General features: G+C 48.7%; 1 protein-coding gene across 7 annotated transcripts in view; it reads left to right on the top strand.

Annotated features, from left to right (window-relative positions):
- Nucleotides 1-19169, top strand: part of Hlcs (holocarboxylase synthetase) — a 196329-nt gene that overhangs the window by 171671 nt on the left and 5489 nt on the right. For all 7 annotated transcript variants that reach the window (XM_075960697.1, XM_075960705.1, XM_075960690.1 and 4 more), the window contains 3 exons: nucleotides 13377-13444; nucleotides 14820-14980; nucleotides 18862-18976. In XM_075960697.1, the coding sequence (XP_075816812.1) occupies nucleotides 13377-13444; nucleotides 14820-14980; nucleotides 18862-18976 (344 nt within the window). The remainder of the gene's footprint in view (nucleotides 1-13376; nucleotides 13445-14819; nucleotides 14981-18861; nucleotides 18977-19169) is intronic.

The raw sequence follows: 19169 nt of genomic DNA, 5'->3' as shown, positions 1-19169 counted from the left end.
TGGCCGTCCCAGCAGGAATTTGGCAGTCTGCTGGGCTACTTCTCACAAATGTTAAGAGCTGCTTCTCTGGAAGTCACAAGTCACGGGGTGCTGGGAATTCTGGATGTGTTGTGATGCTGCCAGGCCGCCTGGGTGCTCAGGGCGAGGCGAGGGTCTCTGGACTCCAGGGCCTTCAGGGCAAGAGGCTTAGCAGTCGTTGGTGTGCAGCGATAAGGATGGAGTCATTTAGTGACCCCTGCTCCTGCAGGGCAAGAGGTTTGGCAGTCGTTGGTACGCAGCGGTAAGGATGGAGTCATTTAGTGACCCTGCTCCTTGGTATATGTTTGATGTTTTGTATTCTTAGAGTATTTCGGGGGTTCCATGAAGCATGACGGGGTGTGTGAATTTTAATTGGGGCACACCTGTTCCTTGCTGTTTTCTGTTGTTTGTGACTCATGATCCAGAGGATTGTGTTAAGTCCGTCTCACCTGCGAATACAAGCCCCGCTCAGTGGCAGCACACCTCCATTTATCGTTTAGTTCTGTTTACCAAGGACACCAGCACCTGGCTTCTCTGCTCCGAAGAGCATCATGAGTCATGCCAGCACTCACTCGACGCGGGAAGACAGCACTGGTCTGTGGACAGGCCCACAGACATTCTGCTCATTCACGGTTGTTTCCATCGTCTGCTGACTGGAACGCAGGTTCTCAGTGGGCTGACCAAAGAGCCTCCCTATTAAAATGGGGGTGCAGCAGAAGAGCCCCCCATTTCCGGTGTCTCAGCAAAGCAGAATGGAGCCTGTTTGCTGTCTTCTGCAGTCTTCCGTGTAGATGAGCTCAGACGTAAGAAAGGCAGCTGAGGGGCTGAGGATGTGGCTCAGAGTAGAGTGCTTGCCTGGCCTGCAAAATGCCCTGGGTCCCTTCCCTAGCACTGCACCACGTGTAAAGTGATGTAAACACCTGTGGTCCTAGCATGCGGGAAATGGAGACAGGAGGATCAGAAGTTCAAGGTCCTCCTTAGCTACAAAATGAGTCTGAGACTGGCCTGGGCTACACAGGATGGTGTCTGGCTTGCTGAGTTTGCTCTAACTGGCCTGGATGCAGAGATGTCTGTTTGTAAGATAATGAGGGCTGTGTTTGCCACTCATCCTCTTCACCTGTGTGTGATACCCGGGGTTCAGTCCCCTGTACCGCAGGGAGGGTCATGGTATGCCTCGTGACTCAGGGAGCTGCTCGAGATGGCTATTTTTGTTGCCTTTTTATTAGGATAATAATAAGGCACCCAATTGCTAGGGAGAGTTGCTACCCTCCAGCCTGCTAGAGTGTTCCCAGGCTAAGGCTGCATTCTGACTCCCCACCCCTAAACAGAGTGCCTCACAAAAACAACAAAATCCAGCTATTAGCAATCAAAGAATTCGGCCAGGTAACCACCCCCTCCCCCGCAGCCTGCAGGAAATATGAGTTATTCATCTTTACCAAAGGAGTTATTCATCGTCACTAAATGTTCCTTTGAGTTTTTATAACTTTAGGATCCTTTTAATAACACACTCGTTTTGTATAATAATATTCAACTGTAATGCTGCGCATAGCTCCTGCCAGCCCTGCCTGCCAGCCCTCCTCTCTCTCCCCACAGGCCCCGTCTGTGGCAGGAACTTTAATCTTCCTCTTTGCATTTTAATGCTTATCGTAAAAAGCCTTATGAGAAGTTCCAGGCAGTTTCATTTTGTGAAAAGCACACCCGGCAGTCTCGGTTTCCTTAGGATGCTAAGCTCCGTTTATGGCTTCCAGCTTTATGAGGGTCATTCGGTGGGCCAGTGTGGGACGGTAGGTATGTCAGCACCCAAGGCCCACTAGGGAGTCCACGGGTGTCCTCTCCCTTGTCATGCTAGTGTTTGCTGTGCTCCTGTGTCCGTGAAAAGCCCATCCTGTGTGGACAGTGAGCCTGCCCACTCCTCTCTGCTGGCTGAGTCCTTCCTCGGGGCTGCTCTTCATCAAGGATGTCTCACTAGGCGCGTAGCCTGCGGACAGAGAGGATCCAGCACAGTGTGGTTTCAGGGAGGCAGACGTGTCATCTCTAGGAGGTACCTCTTTCGAGGGCAGTGATGGCACAGAGTTTTCTAGAGGAGGGAGATGAATGAATTGCTCTGCTTGGAAGGGGATAAACTCCAAACATGAGCCAGACCAGCGGCGGGAGGCTGGGGTGTGGGGAACAAGGGAAGGAAATCTTGGCTCCAGTGAGTTCTTGGGACAGTGTCCCCCATGGGAGAGCATTTGCATGAAAGAATTTGTCGCTGGGAGAATGTTTCCCGGAGAGAGCTTGTCCCCAGGGGAGTGTGTCCACGGAAGACTGTCTCCGGAGAACGTGTCCCAGGGAGAGTGTTTCCCCAGGAATCCTCATACTTCAGGGGCTGTTTCCCCCCTGGCCCTTGGCACAGGTCACCTGGGATCTTTTCCACATGGGGACAGTCACACCCACCCTTGACACTGATGCATTGGATGGCCTGATCAGCCTCGAACTGGAAGCTCCTCAGACACACAGAAAGAGGCCCTTGAGTAAGGTGGCCTCTGTGAGACTCTGAGAGGTACAGCCCAGAAGCCCTCTGTCATGTCAACAAGAGGAAAGTCAGAGGCATGAACAGCTGCGGCTAGGGACCGAAGTGTGTCACGTGCTTGACTCAGTGTTCATCAACAAGGAGACCAAGTTCAGCATCGTAGGAGACGCCATGGGTGCTCTCAGTAAAGCCTTCCACAAGGATGCCCCAGCCAGCAGCCCATCACTGGCAGAAGGGGCAAGTGCCTGTCTCACGGCCCCATCTCTGGCCAGAAGACCAGCCCCTCCCTGCAGGTTCCTGGTGAGATTAAAGAAGCCCTGGGTGCTCTGGAGAAGCTTCCAGAACCAAGCTTCACCAGCTCCTGAAGTGGAGAAGGCAGGGTCAGCACAGCAACACGGAGCACGCCTATCAAAGAGCCCAAGGCACACTGTGGGTTTCTCCTGTGTGGCCTGGCCCTGGTAAGCCCTCCCTCTGCAAAGGGCCAAATCCAGCACTCTGTGCACGAGTTCTGTAGCCTTGGTCACCCACATGAAAAGGAGCTGTCCCATCTGTCACTGTGCTCCTTCAGATGGCCCGTGTGACTCTGTGTTGCTCATCACCCTCCTGCCCTGTGTTCTTTAGCGAGAAGCTACTCTGCTTCTGGTGTCCTGGGATCCTCTCCCTCAGATGGCAGGTCATCTCAATTCATAAGGATCTTGTAATTGATATTTGTTATTTTCAAAATGTGCACCCTGGGGCTGGGAGACGATGGCTCAGTGTGTAAATGCTTGATGTGTAAGAGAGGAACCTGAGTTCATACTCTCTCCACATAGTTAAAGGCCAAATGTGGCCACACATGCCTGTAACCCTAACACTCAGGAGGTGGAGCCAGGCAGCTCCCAGAGGTCCCATGGCCAACCAGCCTCGTTGCAGGGTGAGCTCTTGGGTCAGTGGGCAAGTCTATCTCAAAGAATAAGGTGCAGAAGTAACTTAAGTAATTGAGGAAGACTCCCAGTTCTCTGGCCTGCACACAGGTGAGCACACACACACACACACACACACACACAGAGGCACACTCATACATACAGGTACACTTATACACACACACACAGGCACACTCACACACACACAGAGGCACACACACACAAGCACACTTAAACACACACACAGGCACACTCACACACACACAGAGGCACACACACACAGGCACACTCATACACACACACACACACAGAGTTATTATTTCATATGTTGAAGATACCTTCCTTCCCCCATTTTTTTTTGGTCGGGGCGGGGGAAGAAAATGAAACAAAATGCAAGGGAAGGATTTATGTATTTGATTGGGGGAGGGGAAATTAATCTTCTCATAATAGTTTTTAAATTAAGTTTCATATGGTCCAAGCCTTTTCCTTTCCACCCCTCCTCTGATATTCCCTCTCTCATTAAAGCTCGGGTTTTGATGGCATTCGCAGGGAAGCTGATTTACTGGAATACAGACGCTCTTTGGGTCTTAAGTTCTGGAACATTCCCAGTGTGTCTGAACCCAGGTTTCAGATTTTACTGGCATTTTGTTGGCAGGGCTGTCTTTGGGGCCCTTCCTTATTTGAGTATGTTTCCTGACACCTTTAGCAGTATGGTACTGTGTGTTTTAAGTTTTAAAAAAGAGAGAGTGATTTTAAATATAAAAGCATTTACAAACACAGATGGAGGGTTAATTCTAAGATGTCAAGCAGAATAAAAAGGCAGTCAACTCTCAAGAATGGACAAGTAGACACACTTTATTTTTAAAGGGCAGGAAAAGACCGGAGGAGGGAGCTGTTCCGGAAACCCCAGCTGTGTGGATTCTCGTCTCCCTGTTGAAGCAGGAGGGAGAAGGCAGTGATCAGTCCCTCTATCCCCACACTGGACTGTGGTCAGTCCCTCCATCCCTGCAGTGGGCTGTGGTCAGTACCCCCAGCCCTACATTGGACTGTGATCAGTCCCTACATCCCTACACTGGACTGTGGTCAGTCCCTCTATCCCCACACTGGACTGTGGTCAGTCCCTCCATCCCTACATTGGACTGTGGTCAGTACCTACATCCCTACACTGCACTGTGGTCAGTACCCCCAGCCCTACATTGGACTGTGGTCAGTCCCTACATCCCTACGCTGGACTGTGGTCAGTACCTCCATCCCTACACTGGACTGTGGTCAGTACCTACATACCTACACTGGACTGTGGCCCATACCTTCAGCCCTTTATTGGACTGTGGTCAGTACCTCCAGCCCTACACTGGACTGTGGTCTGTACCTTCAGCCCTTCACTGGGCTGTGGTCAGTACCTCCAGGCCTACACTGGACTGGGGTCCATATTTCCAGTGCTACAGGTGGACTCGGGGCCTAGCTTGTGTGAAGGAAAACCTTGCAGACGCAAAGGGAGACTGATTGATGGGAATGACCCAGGATGGAGAGGCCTCTAGAGATGGCCCCAGAATGACACACCAACACCAGGGTTTGGAGGGACGAAGGAGAATTTTCCAGTATTTCTCAGTTGGATGGGGGCTGGTAAGATTGCTGAGTCCTAAATTTAATACAGGAGGAGAAAGCAGCCCTGGTTTCAATCCCTGGTATCCCTGGGATGGGTGGAGCAAACCCCTAAGTTGGCTTCCACACTTATGCATGCACACATAAACATTTTAAAACAAAATACATTATTTTTAAAAATGGATGGAGCAGGAACATCTCTGTGAAGTCATTGCCTCTTGGTCTACCATCTCCTCTTCACCTTGGCAACATCCCGAGGGACACAGGAAGTCAGGTGGAGACACAGAATAAAAAAGACAGGATGCTCGGTGCTCTCTGTAGATGACTAGCAGTGTGCCAGGGACCTGAGGACCAGCGGTTAAACTCTACTCAGACAGCGGAAGAGTGGAGTGGAATGTCCCACCAACGTCGAACCCAGACAAAGTCAGCCTTCCTCCTAGGGTTGGAGAGATGGGCAGAAAGTGGAATTGGCCCGGAGGGGATGGAAAGTAACCATGTGAATGAGTATCTGTTCCAGCTTTGGGTTCAGAACCAGGTTTGGTTCCTGGGGCCGCCAACCCAGCATGTCATGGAGCAAAGCCCCGCATTGAAGAAAGAGGCCCCTTGTCCCGCGGAGCTAGAAGCCGAGCTGGTGTTAAGCTTCCTGTCACACTCTCTCTGTGCCGCTTGCTCCTGGCAGAGCGGAGCCTGAGAGGAAGGAGGCAGGGTGACGTTCAGGGCAGCACTAGTAGAGGATGCTCTGGCTTTTGAGGTCAAGCTGGCAGGGTGGGAAATCCTTCCCGGTGATTGCCCTGAAGCGGAGATGGGCTGGACCGGGGCCTGAGCGGGAGGGTGGGGCTTCCCTTCTAGAAGAAACTCGTTCCATGAAACTCACTTTGACCACCCAGGTGCTTCAGAAACTCCTTGGCTCTGTAGCTAAGGAAACTCATTATTATATTATTTTATGTAAATTCGTTGAGGAGAAGTTGGCATGTTTGAAACAGAGCTTCTGTGGGAGAGGCCATGCCTGGTATGCTCACGGCCATGGATTCAGTCCCTGGCACCACCAAAATTAAATTTTAAAAAAAGATTTTGTTTCCTGGGAAATCGCTCAGTAGATAGAGTGGTTGCCTAGCATCCAGGAGTCCTGGGTATGATCCACAGTGCCATAGCTCAAGGATGGTCCTCTATGCCTGTAATCCCAAGACTCAGGAGGATGGGAAGCTCAAGGTCATCCTCAGCTACACAGAGAGTTTGAAGCCAGCCTGGGCTACACATGGGACCCTGCCTTTAAAGTTAGGGGAAGAACTTGTACAAAGCCAAAAAATAACATCCCAGGCACATAGGGCAAAGAAAAAGAACTAGCATTTAATTTTTGAAATTCTAAGTATTTCAGTTGTTTTTAAAAAGAGATCCCTTTATTAAGTTTAGGAATAAGTATACCCCCAGGACTGTTCAACTTACACAGACACATTTTAAGAAACTAATAGTGTTCCTGCCTTTACATCTTACTGATGGAACTTGAGTTGAGAGGCTGAGGCAGGAGGATCTCAAATCCAAGGCCAGCCTGGGCTATAAATCAAGACCCCAAAACAGGACAGCAGCTTTCTGGGCCAGCCTTGGTCTGCGATGCCCCCGACACCCAGCTTCCTCAGCTATAAAATATGACCACGTGGTCATGACGACTGGGACGATTGTTGGAACATTTAAGGGTTGGCTCAGTAAAAGGTACCCTAGAATCGTATACTGTCCAGAACCTTGAAGACTGTTCTGAAGGTCTAAGGAGCCCATTCTTCCTTCCCCGAGGCTCAGCAGTTGGTTTGTTCTTGAGATCTTGAGAAATCTAACTGGCTGTGAAGACGTCACTGTGTTACTGGCGTGCTAGCTTTTGGAAACCTGCCATATTGAGGTCACAGGCCCTATAAGTAAAGCTATGTACGTGCAGGTAAAATGATAGCTTGCTTGTGAAATCTGAGAGATGTAGTAATTCTCTAACTTACGTAATGAAGGAATTCAGTAAGGGGCAGAATATAAGATTGGCCTATAGAGATCAACTTATTCTAATATGCATAATAACAGTAAAATGATGTTGTTCGCCATAACAAAGAACATGCTAGAAATGCCAAAGAAATGGATTTGAACAGCAATTCTCCTTGCTCACAGGGCAGCTTGGCTTCACATACGTTTCAGTTCTCAAATTAATTTAGAAAGTGTATTTATACAAAACAAACAAACAAAAACCCTCAATATCTGAAAAGCACGAGGAAATCATGCCCAAAAAATACCGATGAGGAGGATTGGGCTTGCTCAACCTTTAAAACGTGCTTGATAACTAAAACAGTATGATGTCAGCGCTAACACGGTGTGATGTCAGCGCTAACACAGTGTGACATCAGCACTAATGCAGTGATGAACACAGTATGACATCAGCACTAGCACAGTGTGACGTCAGCGCTAACAGTGTGACGTCAACTGTAACATGCTGTAACGTCACACTAGCAGTGTGACGTCAGCGCTAACACTGTGTGATGTCAACTGTAACATGCTGTAACATCAGCACTAGCACAGTGTGACGTCAGCGCTAACACTGTGTGACGTCAACTGTAACATGCTGTAACATCAGCACTAGCACAGTGTGACGTCAGCGCTAACACTGTGTGATGTCAACTGTAACATGCTGTAACATCAGCACTAGCACAGTGTGACGTCAGCGCTAACACTGTGTGATGTCAACTGTAACATGCTGTAACATCAGCACTAGCACAGTGTGACGTCAGCGCTAACACTGTGTGATGTCAACTGTAACATGCTGTAACATCAGCACTAGCACAGTGTGACATCAGCGCTAACACTGTGTGATGTCAACTGTAACATGCTGTAACATCAGCACTAGCACAGTGTGACGTCAGCGCTAACACTGTGTGATGTCAACTGTAACATGCTGTAACATCAGCACTAGCACAGTGTGACGTCAGCGCTAACACTGTGTGATGTCAACTGTAACATGCTGTAACATCAGCACTAGCACAGTGTGACATCAGCGCTAACACTGTGTGATGTCAACTGTAACATGCTGTAACATCAGCACTAGCACAGTGTGACGTCAGCGCTAACACTGTGTGATGTCAACTGTAACATGCTGTAACATCAGCACTAGCACAGTGTGACATCAGCGCTAACACTGTGTGATGTCAACTGTAACATGCTGTAACGTCACACTAGCACAGTGTGACGTCAGCGCTAACACTGTGTGATGTCAACTGTAACATGCTGTAACATCAGCACTAGCACAGTGTGACGTCAGCGCTAACACTGTGTGATGTCAACTGTACCATGCTGTAACGTCACACTAGCACAGTGTGACATCAGCGCTAACACTGTGTGATGTCAACTGTAACATGCTGTAACATCGGCACTAGCACAGTGTGACATCAGCGCTAACACTGTGTGATGTCAACTGTAACATGCTGTAACATCAGCACTAGCACAGTGTGACGTCAGCGCTAACACTGTGTGATGTCAACTGTAACATGCTGTAACGTCGGCACTAGCACAGTGTGACATCAGCGCTAACACTGTGTGATGTCAACTGTAACATGCTGTAACGTCGGCACTAGCACAGTGTGACATCAGCGCTAACACTGTGTGATGTCAACTGTAACATGCTGTAACGTCGGCACTAGCACAGTGTGACATCAGCGCTAACACTGTGTGATGTCAACTGTAACATGCTGTAACGTCACACTAGCACAGTGTGACGTCAGCGCTAACACTGTGTGATGTCAACTGTAACATGCTGTAACGTCGGCACTAGCACAGTGTGACGTCAGCGCTAACACTGTGTGATGTCAACTGTAACATGCTGTAACGTCACACTAGCACAGTGTGACATCAGCACTAACACTGTGTGATGTCAACTGTAACATGCTGTAACGTCGGCACTAGCACAGTGTGACATCAGCGCTAACACTGTGTGACGTCAACTGTAACATGCTGTAGCGTCACACTAGCACAGTGTGACGTCAGCGCTAACACTGTGTGACGTCAACTGTAACATGCTGTAACGTCGGCACTAGCACAGTGTGACGTCAGCGCTAACACTGTGTGATGTCAACTGTAACATGCTGTAACATCGGCACTAGCACAGTGTGACGTCAGCGCTAACACTGTGTGATGTCAACTGTAACATGCTGTAACATCAGCACTAGCACAGTGTGACGTCAGCGCTAACACTCTGTGATGTCAACTGTAACATGCTGTAACGTCAGCACTAGCACAGTGTGACGTCAGAATCCAACACGGTGTGATGTCAACACTGGAGTGCAGATCAGTGCCAACAAATTAGGATTCCCTTTCAGGAACAGCCAAGTACCTTAGACAGGACACAGGAAGAGGGGTTCAGATCCCCATGGCAAGCGTAGGATGTCTACTGACGAAGGACTTCCTAACAAACGGTTCTGAGACAAGTTGACAGGCATTGGAAAAGTATAAAACCAGACCTGTACCAAAACTTTCATCGTATACAGGAATGAACTCTAAATGGACCAGGACTCTAAAGGTTAAAAATGAACGTGCTCACACACAAGAAGCAAGTGAATCCCTGTATGGCTTGGGAATGGGGAAAGGTTCTGTAGCCATAATGCGAAGACAAGAGGTGTAAGAGCGAAGAGGTCGGTGTGTTGGACACCAAAAAAATTAAAAATTAAATATTTTCTTGGTAGACTATAAGCTAAATGCAGTGTTAAATTAGAAGGAAGTACTTGCAGCGGATAGCATAGATAACTTCCCAGACATATAAGGAGCTCTTTAAGTAGGCAGAAGATGTCACAGTAGTAGCCATGTGCACACATGCACGCGCATGTGTTGCAGACCGCCAGTGAAGATGTGGAGAGGGTGCATCATCTCTAATCGGTGCAGAGCAGGGCAGGGGAGTCTGCTGGATCTCACAACGTGGCAGCACACTTGCTCTCTGACCAGCATCCTAGTCTAGCCCTTTCGAGAGAAAGATTTAAATGACAAAAGCCCTTCTGCTGTAGTCGCCAGCTCTGCCTCTTTTCCTTTGAATTTCCCAGAGGCTGAATAAACGTGCACGTGACCTTTGGATCTTGCTGTTCGGTGCACATCTTGTGGCCAGCATGCCTTCCGTGGTTCCGTGAATCCGAGCTGTCATTTTAAGTGACTACCGATCATGTTCGTGCTCTGTCCGGCTACCTGTTCCCCTTTTCTGGCTTGTTCTTTCCTAACTGGTGGTGAGTGTCGCTGCTTCCGATCTCTGCAGAGTGTGCTGCATCCCGGTTTCAGCGTTGGCTCACTCACTGTTTTCAATAGCCCCTCCTGGCCTGCCGTCTGAATCTGTATTTGTACCATTATCTTATTGACCACGTAAAAGTCAGGACAGTCCTGGCAGGGCACCCCTGGGTACCATTGCATCCTCTGTAACCTGAGCACCCGGCACGGGGATTTACAGGGCCCAGGGAATTCGGACTCCAACAAACAGGGCTTTTTCTTCAGTATCCTGTTGGCACAACAGTGAGCGTGCATAGCCCGGACCTTCTAGTCCTTAGCTTTGCCATAAAATAAAACATGGAGACTGGTAGGTAAAGATGATGCAATCCCCAGCTTTTCCCTCTTTAGGGGCGTCCAGGAAGGATGGAATACATCCATGCTTGCTTTTTCTCTAAGCAGACTACAGCCCCTTCATTTTCAGAAACGCAGCATTGACCAAGTTCATAAATGCTTCTTTGTCAGCCAAGAGCTGTGCGGCTCGGCCCCCAGAGTTATCTCAGATAGCACAAATAAATCTGGCGGCCTCCAGTTGTCTCAAGCAGGCATTAGCTCCTTCCTCCGTTGTCTCCCTCCCAGAATTTCCTCTTGGCCTCAGCAACACAGCCTCTCTCTGCTCATTAATAGGCACTGTTAAATGGTGCCAAACCTCTAGCAGCTCAGTGCATATGTTCCCTTGATCATTTTGCTTTGTTCTGGACGTCGCGAGTGCTCCTGCAGCCCTGTCTCCACCCCTTCTATCACTGGCTGTATGTAGCATGTGAACGTTTACTGTCCATGTGTTTAAAGAACATTCTAGATTACCTGCCCGTCAGGGAGCTTCTGTAGTCTGCCCACCAAACACTAAATCACATCTTTTCCTGGTCCCTCATTTGCCCCAGTCTGGGCATCAGGAATGGGACCTTCTAGAAAGCAAAAATTGGATGGGGTGGGATAATAGGTAGATTTACTTATCTCCTTGTGAACTATTAGTTATAGACAATTTACATTGGTATAGATTCTTATATATTGATACATGTGTAAAATTATCTTTGTATGAATTCTTGCAGCCCATAAGATTCCTGAAACACAATGATAATGCCGCCACCAGACAGAGAGCCCTTCTTGGGGTTTTTATTTGCCCAGCACAAGCAAAGGACATTTTATTCTTGGTGCACAGGGATGGAGAGGCATACTCCACCTCAGTGGGTTGTTCCGAGAGGAACGCTGCAGGGCTGTGTTCATGTGCATTGGCACAGGTTGGCACTCCTCCTGTGTTCTGCTCTCGCAGGAATGAGGAAGACCCCACTGCCACAGCAGCCAGACCCTGCCCACCGTAGCCTCACGTCCCCACTGCCACAGCAGCCAGACCCTGCCCACCATAGCCTCGTGTCCCCTTTACAAGCAAAGCATCCATGGGCTTCTTCCCCTGAGCAGGTACTGCCCACCTTGGAGATGCAGGAGGCGGGGGTGTGTGCTGATTTTAAGCAGTTTTCGTCTCCTGGGGCTCCTTTAGCCTACAGGAGAGGGTGGAGAGCTGCTCAGGGCACAGGCTTGCTTTACAACAGTGGTTCTCAACCTTCCTAATGCTGCGACCCCTAATATAGTTCCTCGTGTTGTGGTGACCCCTCAACTGTAAAATTATTCTTGTTGTGATTTCATATCCATAATTTTGCTATTATGAATCATAATATTTGTGCTTTCCAACAGTCTTAGGCGACCCTTGTGAAACCACTGCTCCAAGGAGTTCTGTCTTCCTGCAGGAGTGTTGAGGAACACTTCAGACTGACTTGTAATTTCTTGCTAATACGGAATATGCCCTCTGCCCTGCTCAACCTCTGTCCTCCCACTGATGGTAGGTAGGTAGGTAGGTAGGTAGGTAGGTAGGTAGGTAGGTAGGAGCGGAGAGGCTGTGTTCCCGGCACCCGGCTGCCCACATGGCTAGCTTATGCCCCAAAATAATTACATGGAAACTGTATTCTTTTAAACACTGCCTGGCCCATTAGTTCCAGCCTCTTATTGACTAGCTCTTACATATTGACCTAACCCATTTCTAATAATCTGTGTAGCCCACGAGGTGGCTTACCAGGGAAGATCTTAACCTGCGGCTGTGTCGGGAGTGAGAATCATGGCGACTGCCTGACTCAGCTTTCTTTCTCCCAGCATTCTGTTCTGTTTACTCCGCCTACCTAATTTTCTGTTCTATTAAGGGCCTAAGGCAGTCTCTTTATTTAACCAATGAAATCAACACAAAACAGAAGAATCCCACATCACGTACGTACTTACATACATAGATGCATAGACAGACAGGTAGATGCATAGATACATACTGCCCCATTGCATTGACAGAGGAGAAGGAGTAGTAACTATCTACTCCTCTGAACTATGTCTGCTTGGTACCAGGTCAGCAACTGCTGGGAAGGTCGAGAAATATCTTAATATGGAATAAAATGCAGAGAGCAAAACTTGGAGGGGACTTTGTTGTACGCATGCGCATTTTCCTTCTTTCTTTTTGGAATCTAATATCACCCAGTCAGGTAGAGGTGTACATGGGTGCACTTTGCTACTTCACTCCCAGAAAGAAGTTTGCGTTCTTTTCAATGAAACTATTTTAAAAGCAGAACTGAAGCCCAAACGGACCGAGGGTTCTGGGGAATTCTCAAAAGGTGTCGATTTATTTACTACAGTTAGAGCGTAATTAGTTCTCGGGGGACGGGGCATCTCTTAAACGCTTTACTGCCAGCGTATTGGCTTTCTGGGTAATCAGAACCGTGTGCGATTCAAAGAGAAACCCACTGTAAGTAGAAACAAATGTCGGGCGTTGCCGTTGTCACTCGAAGGTAGACACGATGTAAGGGAAATAACTTGATAAAACCATCCAAAGAACTGTATCCTGATGCAGTCCAACTGAGCGCAGCCAGGCTGGTTACCCTGCCCCTCTCCACCCTTGCTCTCTTTCCCACCAGAGGCTGTGAAGGGAAGCAGGACCCCTCCCTCCTTACAGCTCTGCAGCTTGTTGGGCTCCCATGCATGTGCCCACCCTCTTCCCTCCTCTGTCCATGTGTCCGTTCTAACTGACCAGTTTTTCCCACCATTTGCAGGTTGATGTTTGAGATGCCACAGGAAATGGGTTTAATCGCCATTGCTGTTCGGCAGACCCAGGGCAAAGGTCAGTCATCGAAAATCTGTGAGTCCCCCGGATGGAGGGCTCAGTGTGTGCTGAACCCTGAGATGTCTTGAGTTAGAGTCTTTCCATTTTAACAGCCCTTCCCCACCCCACCAAATGGGGCAGCAGAAAAGGAAACAGAGAAGGCTAGATCGGACCTTAGTAGAACACACACGTTCTCCCCGTCCACCGTTTGTTATTCATGCAGTGTTTGCATTTGATGACTGTCACACCTGGTAACCTGTGTTCCCGGTACGTCCTGCAGGTTGTGATGGGAACAGTTCTAAGACATTTAATCTCCTCGGGGTTCTCAGGAGGGGTCTTTTGGAGTCTGTAACAAGTATCGCGTTCAGAGGCCTCCCACTCACCGCTCCCACCCGGCTGGCACCCAGCACCTGCTCAGGAGTAAGGGGCCAGTTTGGGTTCCCACCACCGTCAGATTGCAGGCCAAGAATCAGCACCCTCCAGAGCTGTGATGGAGCCAGCAAGACCCTGCCTGTGTCTGCAGGAGGCAGGAGGGGACGTTACAGGAACATGGGTGATGTTCCTTCCCGCCAACTCCAGGCCCTGCCACATCCCCTCCTCACTGAGGGCTGAGATAGGAGTCTGCGGCCTGCTGCTTCTTTGTTGGAACATAAGACAAAGAAGAAAAATTCGCTGCATGAAAGCTATGGGATTTGGTAGAATTTGATACATGCACACATGCATACACAAACTCACACTCACATACGCACACTTATGCACACAAACATGCTCACACACACATAGATTCACACATACATACACAAGCACACACATATAAACAGTTCCCAAATTTCCTGATCAGCCTCCTATGTCCTGGGGTTACAAATACACACCACTCACGCCCACCAGAGATGGCAGAGGTGGTAGATTTCTTTAAAAGATACTCAAATTTTGATTAAGCAATACCTCTCATTTTGGTTGTTTTCTTTTCCTAACTTCAGTTTTAAAAAACAAGTAGCAGCTTAGAGAGTTGCTGTCAGGGATCGTGTGTGTGCGTGCGTGCGTGCGTGCGTGTGTGTGTGTGTGTGTGTGTGTGTGTGAGTCACTCTCCAGTTTGTTTATTGAGGCAGGGTCTCTCAGTTCCAACTAGTCTAGCTTGCCAGCCCCTGGCTTCCCCTTTGCCCCCGCAACACTGGCATTATAAGTGCATACCAACACGCCCCTGTACCCATGTTTTTATGTGAATGCTGGAGACTAAACGTAGGTCCTCACACGTGTGTGACAAGAGCTTCTGCACCAAATGAGTTTTCTTCCCAGACCCTAAAGCACAGATAGGCTCACGCGGGATGGGTGTCGGGTGTGTGGCTTTGAGACGGTGGGAAGCAGTTTTCTTTCAACGGGTCTGTCTTTCCAGGAAGGGGTCCAAACGCCTGGCTGAGCCCTGTGGGGTGTGCCCTCTTCACCCTGCTGGTCTCCGTTCCCCTGAGATCACAACTGGGGCAGAGGATTCCATTTGTCCAGCATTTGATGTCCCTGGCTGTCGTGGAGGCTGTGCGGTCCATCCCAGAGTACGAGGTATGTGCAGCTTCCTTGTCCTTTGACTTCCTGTGGGGCTTCCAGCTTGGCCTTTTCTGTTTGTAGCATGTGTTTGCATATTTGTGCCCTTCACAAATCTTGTCACCAAAGTGCATGGGGCACCAATTAGAGTGCCCAGCTCTGGCTGGGGCCGTGGCCCAGGTGTAGAGTGCTTAGCTAACACCCTTGCCTTTACAGTGGTGTTGTGGGTGATTGCTTTCAAGGAGAATTTACCAGAATCCCTCAGAGCTGTTTGTCAGCTTTCTCAGGGTCCTAATAAGAACAAGCCTTTCTTTTCTTTTAATGGAAACATTGTATCAGGGCGGGGTGGGAGATCTCTCCATTTTCAGTTTCTTAAAAAAGACTGTTTTGGGCCTAGTGGTGGTGGCACACGCCTTTAATCCCAGCACTTGGGAGGCAAAGGCAGGCGGATCTCTGTGAGTTTGAGACCAGCCTGGTCTACAAGAGCTAGTTCCAGGACAGGCTCCAAAACCACAGAGAAACCATGTCTCAAAAAACCAAGAAAAAAAAAAAAGACTGTTTTGTGAACATGAATGACTTGTTTCTACCTCCCCTAAGTCTCAGCTCCAAGCAGCAGAGCTGCTCTTTCAAGTTCAAAGCCAGGTTCATTTGGTGCTTTCTTCCCCGGCTACCAGGACAGGTGTGTGGCGTGCTTATTGTCACCTGACTTCAGCCCCACTCCTGGTACCACCTTCTCTATCAGCCAGTCTGCTGCCACAATAGAACACCAAGGCAGCTCACAGAAGAAAGCGTTTGTTCTGGCTCATGGTTTCAGGGGGATGTGCGTCCATCGTAGCCGGGAGGCGTGACAGCAAAGCAATAGGCATAGTAGCAGAAACAGGAAGCTCATATCTTCAGCCACAAGCAGGAAGTAGAGAGAGCAAACAGGAAGTAGGCAAAGCTCTTTACCTCAAAGCCCCTAGTGACATACATTCTCCAGCAAGTCTGCACAACCTAAAACCTCCACAAACGGTACCACCATCTGGAACCAGTTTCTCAGACACACCAGTCTGTGGGTGATATTCCTATTGAAACCACCGCAGCGCCTGTTGTTAAAGGGACAAAGGAGAGAGAACAGTGAATTCGGGGACAGGAGCCTTTCCTCCACACCCGTCTCCACTTCCGCGTGCACCTGAAGCATTCCTGTGGCAGCTTCGTGTGGCCGTGACGAGGAGGTGCTCCCTGCCTCCCTCTGCCATCAGCTCTTACATCAAGGCTTTTTACTGGCTGTATTTGTTCCTTAAGTGAGATTCGAGAAACACAGCTCTCAAAGTTGTCTGAACCCTCTGTATCTCCCCGTCTCCCCCAATGTGGCCAGTGTCTTTGCTGTCCCACTGATGCTGCTGATTCTGAGGTCCACCTCACAAGGTCACTGACCAGCATGGATGTCATGACTGTGTGATGAGCTGTGCCCTTGGTCCCATAGGAGGTACTGAGAACGTAACACTCTGTGGTGGTACATTTAGCCCCTCGGGAAGATAGTGACATCTTCGGCAAGCCAAACTCTGAGCCTAGAACACAAGCGAGACTGATCCCCGTGGTCACGACTTGGACTTTTACCTGGTTAGCTTGGTGTCTCCTCGGAGCTCCTGCCGTTTGCAGACGTAGTGTTGGGCACAGGGTTGTAGGTTGGAAGGGAGAGAGGAAGCTTGCTCCATGGCACCGGCACCGTGGCCATGGGCATTCTGACCATTTCCACACTTGTCGGCCTCGCTGTTACCTGTGTGATATGACTTCCATTTTGAGCGGCGTGATTTTAATTTTTTATTTTACCTTTATGTAGTGTATTCTGATCATTGCCTCCAACTCCCCCCAGCCATCCCCTACCAATCTCCTCAACTTCCTTTCTTCTTACCTTTTATAATACACTAAGTCCAGTCAGTGCTCCATGTATGTGCATGGGTGTGGTACCATCCAATGAGGGACGGACAACCTACCAGTGGCCATGCCCCCAAAGAAAAATGATTCTCCCTCCTGCAGCATTCGTCTGCTGCAACAGCTCCCCAGCTGGGGGTCGGGTTATGCGATTCCTTTCCCCATCCATACTGTAATTTGGCTGGTTCAACCTTGCACGGGTCTTTTATAGGCGATCACAGAAGGCAGAGTTTCACAGAAGTCCTCCCCATCTTCTGGCTCTGAAATTCTTTCTGTCCCGTCTTACTTGATGTTCTCTGAGTCTAGAGAAAATAGGGAATTTCCCATAGATGTCTACTTAGGGTTAGACACTTGTGGTCACTTATTCTTAATATTCCAGCCAGTTGTGAGTTTCTGTATTACTTTAACCACTGCCTTCTACAGGAAAAATAAAATAAAATAAAAAATAAATAAATAAACTCTGACCGGAGTTGAGAACAGCACAGATCTGTGGGTATAAACATAAGCAGTTAGGTGCAGTCTGACAACATGACCATTTAGTAAACACCAGTGAGAGTTTCCTCCTGGGGCCTGAGACCTCCCCAGCCGTGGGTTTTTGGTCAGGTCTACGTATGGGTCATGAATTCCCTCCTAAGGAGCAGGTCTCCAATCCCGTCTGAAATGGTTGGTTTACCCCATGACAGCCGTGCCACTGTTGTGCCCGAGAGCACATCTTGTCCAGCAGGTAGGAATTATTAAGTTCAGGGTGCAACTCCAGGTAAGACCACCTGATGTCTTTTCTCTTCCATTGTCTTCCATAGTCCATCTGGCACTAGGAAATCTCTCCAGCAGGAGAAAGTTCCTCCTTAATCCAAGACTGATCTCACTGACCTGCAGCAAGTACATGATGTCTTCAATGTTGGGTCTTACCATTTAGTTATGCTGGGCAACCAAGGGCGAGTAGCAAGAATCTCTGTTGTTTTGGGAGCCTTGGGAGCCTCCCTGACCAGTAACTCATAGGAAGGTGACCCTACATCTTTCTATAGTCCCTTTATTTGGGTTAATTCTCCCCTATACATTTCTCCCCCAGATCCCTCCATCTCTCTCACTGCTTAAACCTTTCCCTCATAGTATGGCTTTTAATTCTCCTTTTACCTAGTTCTGCTATCCCCCAACTTCCATGTGGCCCCCACCAAACCATTTTATAAATTTCTGGCTTCCACAGGTGCTTCAAGTTAAACACACAAAACTCATGATCCATAGTTGGGGTCCACACATAAGAAAGGATATGATGTTTGTTCTTCTGGGCCTGCCTGACTTCTGTGACTGGACTTAGTTTTGATGTAGCCAAGTTGACCTATGTAGACGAGCTATGAGATGGTTGAAATAGCCTCCATTGTGTTGGGTTCCCTTTCCTTATGGCCTTCAGTAGGGTGCCGGCTTGTCTTTAGCAAACCAGGGGAGATTTCTGCATACTAACTCAGTGTCACCAGAATGTGGCCGCCTCCCCATTCCAGGCTGCCCACTTCTGCTCCTATGGCTTTAGCCCTGTCTGCCGGACTCCTCACCCTCCCTCACCCCGCCCTCCCCCACCCCATCCTCACTGCTTCTGTCAGTGTCTCAGTAAAGTCCTTCTTGCTTTTCCTGGGAGCTAATGTTCCCTTCCCAACATTCCTGCCTCTAGGCAGAGGTACAGACTTCATGTTTCTTTGAGAGAGAGTCTTGTGTACCCTGTCCCTTACCCATGAGTTCCCAAAAATTTGAAGGCAGAATTTGTTTTACTTAAGTCTGTGTGGGCTGTAGAACTTTACATATACATACATATACATACAGGAGTTGTTGGAATAAATATGATAAGGATGGATATAAGTCAGTTGGTAGAGCACTTCCTAGCACACACAAGGCTCTGGGTTCCCTTTGGTTTCGTGAGTATTCTGTTCATCTTTTGTTCCGTTGCTTGCTACCCTACAGTTTATGTCTTAGTTAACATGTAGACTTTCTTTTAGGAGATCAACTTGCGAGTCAAGTGGCCCAACGATATTTATTACAGTGATCTCATGAAAATTGGTGGAGTTCTGGTTAACTCAACACTTATGGGAGAAACGTTCTATATCCTTATCGGTGAGTTCTTAAAGCCCTTCCTCCAGCATCTTTTATATCAGCAAAGCAACAACAATTCAAATGTCTTATGCATGCCTCTCTACCTGGAAGAGCAGATGACGTTATGAGACGGTGTTTTTAGTCTTAAGTTACAGAATGGGGCGTGGAATTAGAGAGGACCAGATGAGTTGAGAACACTTCAAGGGCTTAGCAG

Source organism: Microtus pennsylvanicus, chromosome 1 (genome assembly GCF_037038515.1).
Source record: "Microtus pennsylvanicus isolate mMicPen1 chromosome 1, mMicPen1.hap1, whole genome shotgun sequence".
Lineage (NCBI taxonomy): Eukaryota > Metazoa > Chordata > Mammalia > Rodentia > Cricetidae > Microtus > Microtus pennsylvanicus.
The sequence above is the reverse complement of the archived record's forward strand: the minus strand, read 5'-3'. Positions and strand labels throughout refer to the sequence as shown.